The sequence below is a fragment of the Acanthaster planci genome, linkage group LG02 (genome assembly GCF_054643075.1).
Source record: "Acanthaster planci isolate LZ-2023a linkage group LG02, COTS_SCS, whole genome shotgun sequence".
Lineage (NCBI taxonomy): Eukaryota > Metazoa > Echinodermata > Asteroidea > Valvatida > Acanthasteridae > Acanthaster > Acanthaster planci.
In genome coordinates, this window is record NC_141778.1 from 4084738 (window position 1) to 4096911 (window position 12174).

General features: G+C 42.4%; 1 protein-coding gene across 1 annotated transcript in view; it reads left to right on the forward strand.

Annotated features, from left to right (window-relative positions):
- The window catches only part of LOC110975286 (sodium/myo-inositol cotransporter-like), a 29866-nt gene that overhangs the window by 10805 nt on the left and 6887 nt on the right, over window positions 1-12174 (forward strand). The window contains exons 4-13 of the mRNA XM_087132794.1: window positions 824-883; window positions 1066-1170; window positions 1832-2018; window positions 4731-4939; window positions 6767-6902; window positions 7117-7224; window positions 7522-7687; window positions 8562-8730; window positions 9934-10149; window positions 11637-11751. Of these exons, the coding sequence (XP_086988920.1) occupies window positions 824-883; window positions 1066-1170; window positions 1832-2018; window positions 4731-4939; window positions 6767-6902; window positions 7117-7224; window positions 7522-7687; window positions 8562-8730; window positions 9934-10149; window positions 11637-11751 (1471 nt within the window). The remainder of the gene's footprint in view (window positions 1-823; window positions 884-1065; window positions 1171-1831; window positions 2019-4730; window positions 4940-6766; window positions 6903-7116; window positions 7225-7521; window positions 7688-8561; window positions 8731-9933; window positions 10150-11636; window positions 11752-12174) is intronic.

Consider the following 12174-nt stretch of genomic DNA (forward strand, 5'->3'; position numbering starts at 1 on the left):
GATTTCAAGCGGCAGGTGATTCAGACATGGCCATGTGCTTTGTAATATATGTGACTGAGTATAACAGCCAAAATGTCATGCATTATGTATGGATATACATGTAAACGTTGAATTGAATTGATGGATCCATCTGTTACTTGCTCAGCATATTCTTGTGCATGTAAATTTTGCAAAGTGAGAATTCAGGCTTCACGTACAATTCTATGGAGTTTGTCCATTGTACATTATTTGCGGTGTTGCAAAATATCTTACAAGTGGCATGTTCTAGTTTTTAGGCACATTGTCTCTAATTTCATGAATTTACCTGTATCTCAAAAACACATACATGTATACATGTAGGCCATGTACATGTGTAGCTTGTAGTAGAACATTCTACATTTTTGGAGCTTTCCATGGGTCTGCACAAATATGGATATAGCCATCAAGTGTGGTGTACAGATGCCAATTCCACTTTGGTAATGTACCCTAGTGGATTCAGCTTTTCTTGCAAACTTACTAAGGGACTTTGGAGGTTAGAAATGCATTTTATTTTTCACCCACAACACCTTAAACAATCCCAAATGAGAAGTGAAAATTTGCATTCTTCATGGTATGCCCTATGTGAATACATGTTGTACATGTATGCATGTGTTCAATTAAGAATTGTTTTAGAATTGACTAAAACAGTAGCGAATATGAACATCAGCGTAAAGTAGGCCTTTATATTCAGTGTGAGGGCACCGGTTGCTCTCCAGCTGTTCATGTAATGATTGGCGTCAGCTGTCTTCTCTCCTGTTTGCTGGCAGTGATATTTTTCATTGTTTTTCCCTGTGACAACTGACAGGCATGTCTTCTCATTCAGCTTCTGGGATGGGTGTTTCTACCAGTGTTTATTGCCAGTGGGGTGAGATCGCATTTCTGGATTGATGTGAATTTGTTCATTTTTCAAACCATTCCCTTGGTACCTTTTGCAATGCATGTACCAACTCTGTTGCTTAATCCTGAGTCAATTTTTCGCTGTATTTCGTTGATTGCTCTTCATTGCTCAATCCCACCCCTGGGTTTTATGTGCATCGGTACCACTAGGTTTACACCTTACCAGAGTACATGAGGAAGCGTTTTGGAGGGCAGAGGATCCGTGTCTACCTGGCCATGCTCTCCCTCGTCTTGTACATCTTCACCAAGATTTCGGTAAGCCACTCCCCCAATGTTCTTTGGCCTATGGCAGTAGCCTGGCGGCCTGCCAAGTTTGGCTTGTTCCCCCCCACCATGTTTCAGAAGTAGCCACCAAGCTGTACAGTCTGGCTGCCACTGTGGATGTGGCCGTTATGCTACTTCCTAGGTCTCCAGAAAAGTGCTGGACCTTAAACCAACACAAAAAATTGAGGAGGGGTCCTCAAGTAGGCCCTGAATCCTACAGGCTTTGAATCCTGCAGGTCCCAAATCCTGCAGGTAGACCCTTAATCCTGTGCTGAGGTTTTCCACATCAGTAGTTTATCAGGTCATCCAGATTCAATAGTCAGTACAAGTTGGGGAACACTGCTAAATTTCTATCAAAAAGTGTTGTCTGCACTGCAGTTAATAACACATGATCTTGCTGGGAATTGACCTACCGCAGCCTGTTTCATAGCACTTGATAAAGCTGATGCGGCTTCAGGATGTTAGAATTTGCAGCAACTTGAATGTTACATGTGCATGCGAAAACTGTTCCCAACTTTAATTTTCACTGTGCACAATCCAAACACCAGACACTTGTGAAGCACTGTAGTACAGTACGTCTGTGGATTTGCAACTCATTTTTATGGGTTCAAATGGTACAGAGGTTTGTTTTCTGTAATCAAATTGGTGACAGGTCAATCTGTTTTCGGGAGCCCTGTTCCTCCAGCAGGCCCTCAACTGGAACATCTACCTGGCTGTGGGCCTCTTGCTGCTCTTGACAGCCATCTGCACGGTTACTGGCGGGCTTGCAGCTGTCATCTACACGGACACACTGCAGTTCTTCATCATGCTGTTTGGAGCTTGCATGTTGATGATCTTGAGTGAGTCCATTCATCCCTTTGCCAAGGCACTGTGATGAGTCATAAAGCATTTCTTTTCTCCTGTAGCAAAATGCTTTCACCAGCTAGTTTTCATGATTCTGTATTCCTTTAATTTCGAGAGTAGATACCTGTTTTTCTTATTACTTGTGGCACGTTCTGGGCCTGTAATGTCGATTTCATTTGTGCCCTTTGACCAGAAAAGGTTAAGTGCCTCTTAACTTCATTCTGTAAAAAAAAATTCTAGATAGAGTAGAGATCTCCGTGGAATTCCTCCCAGCAGCTGGGATTACATTTAGGTTTAGGAGCTCTGCACTTCCGCGAGAGCAACTGGTCCTGGCAGATTGAACATATCTGAGCCTTGTAGGGATTTACTCTAAATAGAGGGGATAAAATCCCCCGTCCCCTTTCAGCACAACCTTCTCTGCCTGATGCTATGTCGATTTTCGGCTTTGTGCATGTACCCCATTCTCTACCCAGCGAGATGCTTGTCTGTGCATCCAGCTTGCAAATGCACGGTACTAGTAAAGGCAGAAATTCAATTCGGGGAAAAAGCCCCCCACCCCCTCAACAACAAAACCCAAACTCTTGATAACTGAATTCAGTGACCTTGCAAAACCCAGGGGACCAAAACTGTGCTTTAGGGTTCCTTCCGTCGTGGTACAGCAAGCAGCCAATTTGGGATATAAAAATCGGAAAAGGCCAGAGGTAAAAGTGTACTGATTTGATGCAGAATATCAAACAGAGCTGTACATGTACCAGAACGTGCACATCACACGGATGTACAAAATGTCTTGTACAAACTGAACTTGTACTTACAATTACTGACATTGTTTTACTAACAAAATACATGTACATGAAGATGCATGTACAGTTTTTTTTGTCTCTTGTGCTTGCCTGCCTGGTTCCATTTTGGCAAGGGAATATGAAGCCTAACTGAACCTTGAGATGACACTGCAAGTACCGTTACATGCAGCACGAGAATAAACCTATGAGGCATTGGGCATTTTGTGAGGAGACTGACATTTAAAACACAGTAACATTGCACTTACACTATTTTGTACACGTAAAACAAGGGAGAGAATATACATGTACATGTATGTACAAAATGGCAAAATAAGTTTAGCTCGTTTTCGATGAGTTACGGTATCTTACGCCCCGATATGCTTTGACTGGTCCGCAGACAAGTACAATTATACAATTTTGGAAATTTGATTACATTTTCACCCGGTTTTTCATTTTTTTGCTGGTAAGTAGATTCATATACGTACGTGTACTGCAAACCACATGCCCACATTTGGCATTGGTGAACTCAATATCTTATCAGCAAGGATTTCTAAATTGACCTAGCAAAAAGTTGATACATGTAGTTGCATAGAGGCTTAGTAATTGACCTTCCATAGGGTCTGCAGCTGTCCATAAGACCTACAAGTGTCATCCGGTCACTTGATTAACTGATTGATGCATTGATTGTTTTTTTAAATTCGATCAAGAGTATGTGATTAAGGTTTCCTTAAAGAATGTGCAAGAGCATAGAACAGGTCTTGAACATTCCACCCAAAAAGTGACCCAATAGATATGCCCCCCCCTGTCCAAACAGATGTATTGAACACAAAGACAGACCTTGGTTGAAAGGTACATGTACGTGCAGGAGCATGGATGCAAAGAAAACTCTTTGCATGTAATTTTCATGATCTTTCCATATAGGTCAGGAAATTTCACAGTTGACAGGACAGTCTGTGATTTATTTCCAGAAAGCTTTGAACAGAGCAAAACACCTGTTTGCATTTTGATACTCAAATTGATTGTTGGTATAGCAATTCACTTAACAAAGTACAGAGCTTCTGTTTTGAGCTTCGTGTTGATACGGGTTCTCATCAGAACAAATCATCACACATGAAAGACTTTTGTGGAAGTAATGTAAACTGCCACCAGGCTGGGATGGAAGGGGTCTGCCGTTATTTGAGCGGTCTACATGTACATTTTAAGGTTGCAAGCCCCCAAACAGATCTGTGGGCATCTTATTTGTGTTTTCGGTAAAGGACAAAACAAAGAGATAAAATGGCTTTAACGATGGTAACAAATACACCAATCTCCCACCCTGCAGAAAAATTGCAATTTCAAATCTTTATTTGAAAACTGGGTGTGCTTTATCTCTCTTTTTGGCGACGCATTGAAAAGTACACTTCTTATTAAAACCATTTAAATGTCCTTTTCTTGTTTACATTTAAATGAGAACATTGTTTTTATGGTGCCATTTTGGGGAGACAGTGCTCATTGGGTTGTCTGGTCAAATTTTAATCTGAGATTGCTTGTTGAAAATAATCATGAGAAAATCTTGCCCATTGGCCAAATTGCATGAACCGAAACAGCAAATCAGCGTATCCTTCCCAAAAATATGATTTTAAGTTCAGTGCAGAAATAAGTGTAAACATGACGGTTTCATCCATACTCATGACCATACAAATATACGCTAGCATGAAGACAGTAAGGGTACCAAAATGCCCTTAAATATAGTAAAATGAGAATTGAATGGTTCACCAAAGTAATAACACCGATCAGCCTATTTGAATCTAACTTTTGATGCATTTGCAACATAGTTGTGCCCTATGCATGCACAGTTTGCTGAGTGTTTGTTTTTCTCTTCTGTTTTGTGGCTTTTGTTTTGTTTTTCTGTTTGCTTTCACTTTTTTCTTGTGTTATGCATTAATCTAGGTTTTATCAAGATTGGCGGCTATGGAGCCCTTAAGGAAGAATACATGCGAGCCATTCCCAATGAAACGTTGTATGGCAACAGCTCCTGCGGAATCCCCAGGGAGGATTCTTGGCAGATGCTGCGGGACCCCATCAACTCTGACATGCCCTGGGCGGGCTTCCTATTCGGCCAAACGCCCGCCTCCATTTGGTACTGGTGTGCAGACCAGGTACTAGACGCCAATTCATGTTTCTGCATATTTTTTATATTTTTCATTCAGCAGGTGGCATACCTGGGTTTCCCCGGTCCAATCAGACACGAGATGGCCAGGCCCCCCTCACTGATTTCAGTGACCACCCAGGTGGCTAGTGCATAAGGCACTGTCCTCTTCCCATCTCGCTCAGGTTTGAATCCTGGCCAAGACAAGTGGGAGTAGAGTTCTTCGTTGATTCTCTCCATTGCCCTGGGGTTCTTTGTCTAAGTTCTTCAGTTCTCCTTCCTGAGTGAAAATCAAGATATGTGTTGTTTGGTGACCCGTCATTTGTGACCACGTTGAAGCTGATTCCTCAATCACCCGTCAATAACTCGGCCCTATGTTTGCAACCCCCTTCCCCCCTTTGTGGCATGTAGGGCCTTCTTTTCAGCCCCTTTTTTACTGTACCCTTAAAAAATGCACGACATCAGTAAAAATGCATGCACCAGTAAATCATCCTGCAAATTGTTACTTTAAATAGTGTTAAGTCTTGCAAGATGTATTACAAATTATTCATAAATACCACAGACAGTCTCCCTTTTCAACAATAAGCAACTTGACCGTGTATTAACATTTGATAATGCCGCTGAAAAGTGGTAATACCCGCTGTGTAAATCATGGCACCTGGATACAGGACAGTTTGATTGATTCGGATTGGTTAAGAGTCTGTGTGCACACGGGTCGCCATGCGCGCACCAAGTTCATACAACAAGATTCTGTTGGACAACTTGTAAAAGAAATATACCATAAAATGGATGAGGGTACTCGGGAAAATGAAAGTATAATTTGAGAACAAAATCATTCGAAATCCATCATATATTGACTTCTTTCGACTCTCTGACTAAAACGGTATTTATGGATGGGAATAAACATGTGCCTGTCGTACATGTTTACGTTAGTTTAAGATCAGCTCAGGAGACTGAGTGCTGATAGTCGCATCCATTCTCCTGTGCCGGTCATAAATGCACGTTTAAGACAGGCCAAGCACATATGTATTCCCTTAGTGTCGATGCCCTTATTTATTTGGTTGTTTTTTTTTGTTGAGGGAGAATTAATCAGGCACTTCACACATCAGCGATGACAGCGTCTCTTGATGTTGCTTTATATAGGCCATATTACTGCAGTACCACTGGTTAATACTGTTAGACTAGAAGGCGAAATGTGTTGCGTTTTAATTGGGTGTTTATTTTATTGGGGGTAAGTCATCCTTGCGGTCACAAGGCTGAATTCAGGGATGACAGTTTCCAGGCAGATGTCTTGATTTCAGGCTTTTCCAATGAAAATGTTGGACTAACTTTGGGCCTTAACACGGTATAATTCGGCTTCTCTGGCCGTATTTTGAAGTTCCCAATAAGACTGCAACTGGTATCCCTGTGGATTGCAAAGGGCACAGTATTATGGTTGAGCCAGAGTGAATGTAAAGAAGCCTTAGGCAGCCACCAGACCACCCTTGTTTGGCCACGGAGCACAGCCAGATATTGATAGCATTGATTTTTTTGGCAGAAGGAGGAAGACTGGAGATCCTGTAGAAACCCCCCCCTCCCCCGTGACACCCCAGAAAGAACCAACAAACTACTTGAATCAATCCCGGGTCATTGTGGTGAGAGACATGTGCTTTGTGTACAAGCCACCTCTGCCACCAGTGTTTGTCAGTGGGGTGAGATAACCTAAGTTGCCTGTGCATGACGTGGACTCTAACAGTGCAGCACACATCCATTTTTGATTTTGAAGATTGGAAACCTCGCTCTGAGAGGGGGAGTTAAGGTCAACGTTTGCTGGCTTTTTGTTTCTCCTGCAATGTAGATGATGGTTCAGAGGGCACTGTCAGCAAAGAGCCTGTCCCATGCCCAAGGTGGATGCCTGATGGCCGGCTACATCAAGTTCCTCCCTCTCTTTCTCATGGTCCTACCGGGCATGATCAGCCGGGTGCTCTTCACCGGTGCGTATAATTCAGCGACCAGAAAATAAGGAGCACCCACTGATAAAACTTAGTGTTTCTCTTCAACCATACCAGAACCCACGTTGTGTAAAAAGTGCAGACTTCTGTGGTAGGCCATTATCTGCCATATCTCTCCACAAAGCCTCCACCAACTGTGAGTCGAAAGTCAGGAAATCCAATGTCAGTAATTTCCTCTCTGTTTGTCTCCTGGTAGATGAAGTTGCCTGTGCATCTGAGGAGACATGCATGGCTGTCTGTGGCAGCCCATCGGGATGTAGCAACATCGCCTACCCCAAACTGGCCCTCGGGGTGTTACCTGTAGGTAAGGAGACCGTTTAAGACCACGCACAATCCCAGGGATAAGAAAAGCTGTGAAGTTACTGAATCTGATACTTGTTCGCTTTCTGCTAAATGAACCTGTCTTTGCAGTCCCTGGTCATCGCTTTTGCCAAGTGTTTGGCTTTTTTTGCCAAGATCTTGGCCAGGTGTCAAGCCCTTTGCTGCTGGCCAAGAGGCATTAATGATTTAGTTTTTACCAGTATGGCTTGTCCAACAAATCTTTATTTCCCCAGACTGTGGGATGTAAACTGTGTCCATACCTCTTTCTCGAAACCCTTAGGTCTTCGCGGTGTCATGTTAGCTGTTATGTTGGCCGCTCTGATGAGCGACCTAACCTCTATATTTAACAGCACCAGCACACTCTTCACCATCGACATCTGGAAATATTTCCGGGCCAAGTGCTGCAAGAAAGCTCCCAGTGTCCGCGAGCTCATGGTGGTTGGAAGGTATATGCAGTGGGCACCAATTTTTGGTTTTGCCACTATACCAGTGGGCCATTTCTGCAGTCTCATCTGCCTTGTGCACTGTTTGCCGGTGGCCCTGTTCAGCCCTGACGAATGCTTCGCACTGCAGTGCTGCTCACAAACTGGTTGGCGTGCTCGCTCCAAAGTGACTTTAATAACGTCCACAAATAACAAATAGTGTAATCGTGCAGATGATTAATAAGTAGGCTCTTTATTAATGTGTATCTTGTTGAAATTTTTTGCCATATAATTAGGATGTTTTTTTTTTTTTTTTAAATTACAATATTATAAAATTTATAAATATTATAAATTTACAATAAAATAAATTACTAAATACAGCAGCGTATGTTCAGTGGTTTGAAAGGTGACATCAAAGCATTTATAAGGCACACAGTATCTCAGAGTACATGTATATGTAATTGAAGTAGCATAACAATTTCAAAATCTCGAGCTACCTCCTTAACCCTAACACTCCTCAGTCCTCCAACAGGTGAAGGATTGAGGAGTGTTAAGGTAAAGAATACCAAAAAATATGTACAAAATTAGGCATGGAGTTAATTCCATGAAGATGTTTGGTTTTTTCTCCTGAAAAGGTTCAAAATGATTGATTGTCATTTTCCTTCAGGTAATTGGAAACTCAAGTATTGCTTGATTGGCATTGCAAACGTCAGTTGTAATGTTCTTTGCATTTTTACCCGGCCCTCAGTATCCACAAGGTCGTGCACCTGCTGCCAAAGTTAATCTTCCCTCTCATAACTGACAACAGCATGGAGAGCTTAAGTCAACTTTTAAGCTCTGTTAACAGAGGAAGCCCGTGTTGATTCCTGGAGGTGGTGGGTTTGCTTGTCTATTTCAGGTTGGTGGTGGTTGTCATGACAGTAATCAGCATCCTGTGGATTCCCGTCATTCAGCGGATGCAGGGCGGTCAGCTCTTCATCTACATCCAGGAGATCTCCTCCTTCTTGGCTCCGCCCATAGCTGCCGTCTACCTGGTGGCACTGCTCTGGCCCCGGGGAAATGAAAAGGTGAAAGGCCAGTGATATAGTCAGAACCTCCATTACTGTGACTGAGGCCTAGGCCCTGACTTCTGATACTGAGACTGAGACCTTAACTTTGGAGAGACCTTAACTTCCAAGACAGAGACCTAAGCTTTCTGAGACCAAGACCTAGACCTTAGCTTTTTGAGACCTAGACCTGAGCTAGACCTTAGCTAGACCTCAACTTAGCAAATCGAAAATTACACGTTAACTTCCAAGACAATGACTAAGATCTGGACTTCCCAGATCAAGACTGAAACCTTAAGTTCCCAAAGATTGAGATGATCTCCAAAGCTAGAGCAGGTTCTAAGACTTACATCACTGCACGTTACGGTAATTTTCTCTTTTTACTTTTTTAATGTGCTATCTTACTTGTAACTTTACCAGATGTGTTCTGCAGTTGGTTAAACAGAAACATAAACGTTTGTTGTTGTAATGACTTGTGAAAATATTTGGGCAATTTGTAGGTGGGCAAATGGATGACATGTAAACATGCACTCTAGCTTAAGTGGTCCTTTTTGGTTTGGTAAACACACCGATACACAGTTGGTCTTGTCCCTGGGGGCAGACTGTGTGTGGTACCCTGACTGGGTTGTGTCACCCTAGCAAGTATCACTCCATGGCACTGCCTTGAAGTGTCAAAAAGGTAAAGTAACGGTGAGAAATATGTTTTGGTTTCAGGCAATACTGAGAATTGCCTCTGAATAGAATAGAACAGAAATTTATTGCTACATATTCATAAAAGTACAAATAGCAGAAATTACTTGACTGCTCACTCAGTAAAAACCTAAAATATATGTATACATGTATCTAAAATTTTCACAAAAAGCACAATAACAGTCTATTTTTGATTAATTTAGGTTAAGATTTAAACATATATATATATTTGAAATTTATTAATTCCCATTTACGTACCTGACTGCCAGACCCGTGTTATAAAATAAGCGGTTTGATCGCTTAGTGCGTCCCTGCATTGATCTGTATTTACGCCTCATCATTTGAAAGAGCTCATTGGCTGGATGAGACTCGTCTGCAGTAATGGAGTGAGCATGTGCCAGTGTTCGCTGTTTATAAATGTAAATAAATGTGTACAAGCCATTAGAGGGAAAATATGGAGACGGCAGAAAATCTTGCCGTCGTAGCTGTGGTTGCAGATGCCCCTCTTACTTTTTGATTTGGTTTTTCTTTCAGGGTGCTTTTTGGGGGCTGGTTGTCGGTTTCGTCGTGGGTGTGATCCGCATGATACTGGACTTCACCTATCGAGCTCCGCCTTGCTGGGGGGTGGACAGGAGGCCGGCTATTACGGCCAAAGTCCACTACATGTACTTTGCCCTCATACTGTTCTGGATCACGGTCATCGTGAATGTGGTGGTCAGTCTGCTGACAGTACCCCCTCAAAAACAAATGGTAATTTAAGCAAGTGATTTGATTTGATTTGACTTCATCAGTGTTTTCATTTTTTTCTGTTTTGTATCATTTTGTGTATTTTGTTTTAATCAATCAATTAATTGTGTTAAATTTTATGATTTCTTGTGTGTGTGGCTGGAGAGCTTGTTAAGCATTTCAGTCACCTTGTAAAATATGTAGCACATTCAAGTTCAGGCATAGCCTAGTTAGGTAGTGTTGAGGAGTACAACTTGTATGACTCGTGACTTGGGACTTAAGTCTGACTCGAGTCACATTTTTAATGACTTGGGCTCGGACTCGAGTCACTTTGACAAATGACTCAGACTCGGGGCTTTGGACTCGACCTGCATTACTTGTGACTCGGTAGAAATTACATCGTTTCTTTTTTTTTTCCACTGAGCAAATCAGTGTAGGATGCAGCTACTGCGGTGCACACTTGGTTTCTGAAATACATATTAGGGAAATGGATGTACCGAAACATGTACCCTGCCATCCAGACTTGATACTGCATTAATACAGAATGATGTATTCAGTGTCAGACTGTTCTTGTTGGACACAGACCAATGCCCTGCCAAGCAGAAGCTTGGAATCGCGTGTGTTGCTGTTCGAAGAATCTCAGTTGGAGCTGGTTTTGGGTCTGACCTGTCTGACGACCTGACGTCAGTACGTATGGTCTGTGAAAGTGCAAAGATCGGTCACGGCATCCATTGGAAAAGTAAGAAAGTTTGAGTTCATCAATTTGAAGATAAGTGGTAATGGGAGATCAAGTGCAGAAGGGAAATTCTGCAGGAGAAAAATAGAGGGGAAAAAAGGTTTCGTATCTGCAAATGAAACAATAAAGGTGACTCGTGACTTGGACTCAACCTTTGTGACTTGTGACCTGGACTCGAACTCGACCCAGATGACTTGGGACTTGGACGGGAGAGATGTGACTCAAACTTGGGCTCGTACTTGATGTTTTGTGACTCGAATAGAAGTCTTTTTCTGCAAGCTCCGGCTGGAATAGTCACAGAGTGACCCAGATAAAGGGAGACATATAAAATTGGTCTTCACATGAGAACAAGTATCAAATGAGGAAGCTTTTCCCATGGTCCCTCTTGCCACTCAAAAGACGATGCTCATGCCGACAAGAGTTCCTATTTGCCCACGGGTCTCCATTTCAGTAATGCATCCATAAAAATTACTGTGTCACTGATGATGTAAATATTGATAGCTTTGGTCTTTGTGCACAGCCTCAAGGCTGACAAATATGACACTTGAAAGCCATTGTCTCTGTGTGGCTGGTGCCCCATGCACAGATGCTAAAGGGTCGTACACATTCATACGAAAACTGGCCATGCTTTTTGTACATGTACCAGAGAAAGCACACATCATGTCTGTACACTGTTCCTACCCAGACTTCATAACTAGGCCCTTTGTGTTCCAAAGCCTTAATCCTGTCCTGATTATCTTGTTTGAAATTTTCACTGCACTTTTTCATTTCGTAGTTGATCCGCACCACTTGGTGGACACGTTTCGAAAAGGGCAAACGCGTGGATGACTTTGAAGATGACAAGGAGGAGATTGAACTAAACGATGGTTTGCAAGTTGTCACCTCTGAAGGTGAGCCATCCATATTCTCTTTGTTATAGTTTACCCATATTCCCTTGTACGTATGATGGGGGACCAACATGGCTTTGTTTTTTGCATCCATTCAGACTTTGGTTTCGTGAGTTTAGTCCTCCACTGTGTGATCTTCTGATCCGTTGCAGAGCTGTTTTCATTCGCAGAAACACCAAGCTGCCTAATGTTTTGGAATTTTCAACTGGAGGAATTCATTATATCGCTGGAGTTTCATTAGAGAGCTGAGATCTATGCAAATTACACTGCGTCGGGAGAAAAAGTGGACATCAGGCAACTGTATTTAGTAGTGATAATGCATGCCTCTCCATCTTGTCCGTGCTTTCAACTCGAAACCGGATCTTACAACTCCCCATTCATGCCAACCCACGGGATGTGGCAATCCTTTACATTTTTCTAATGCAT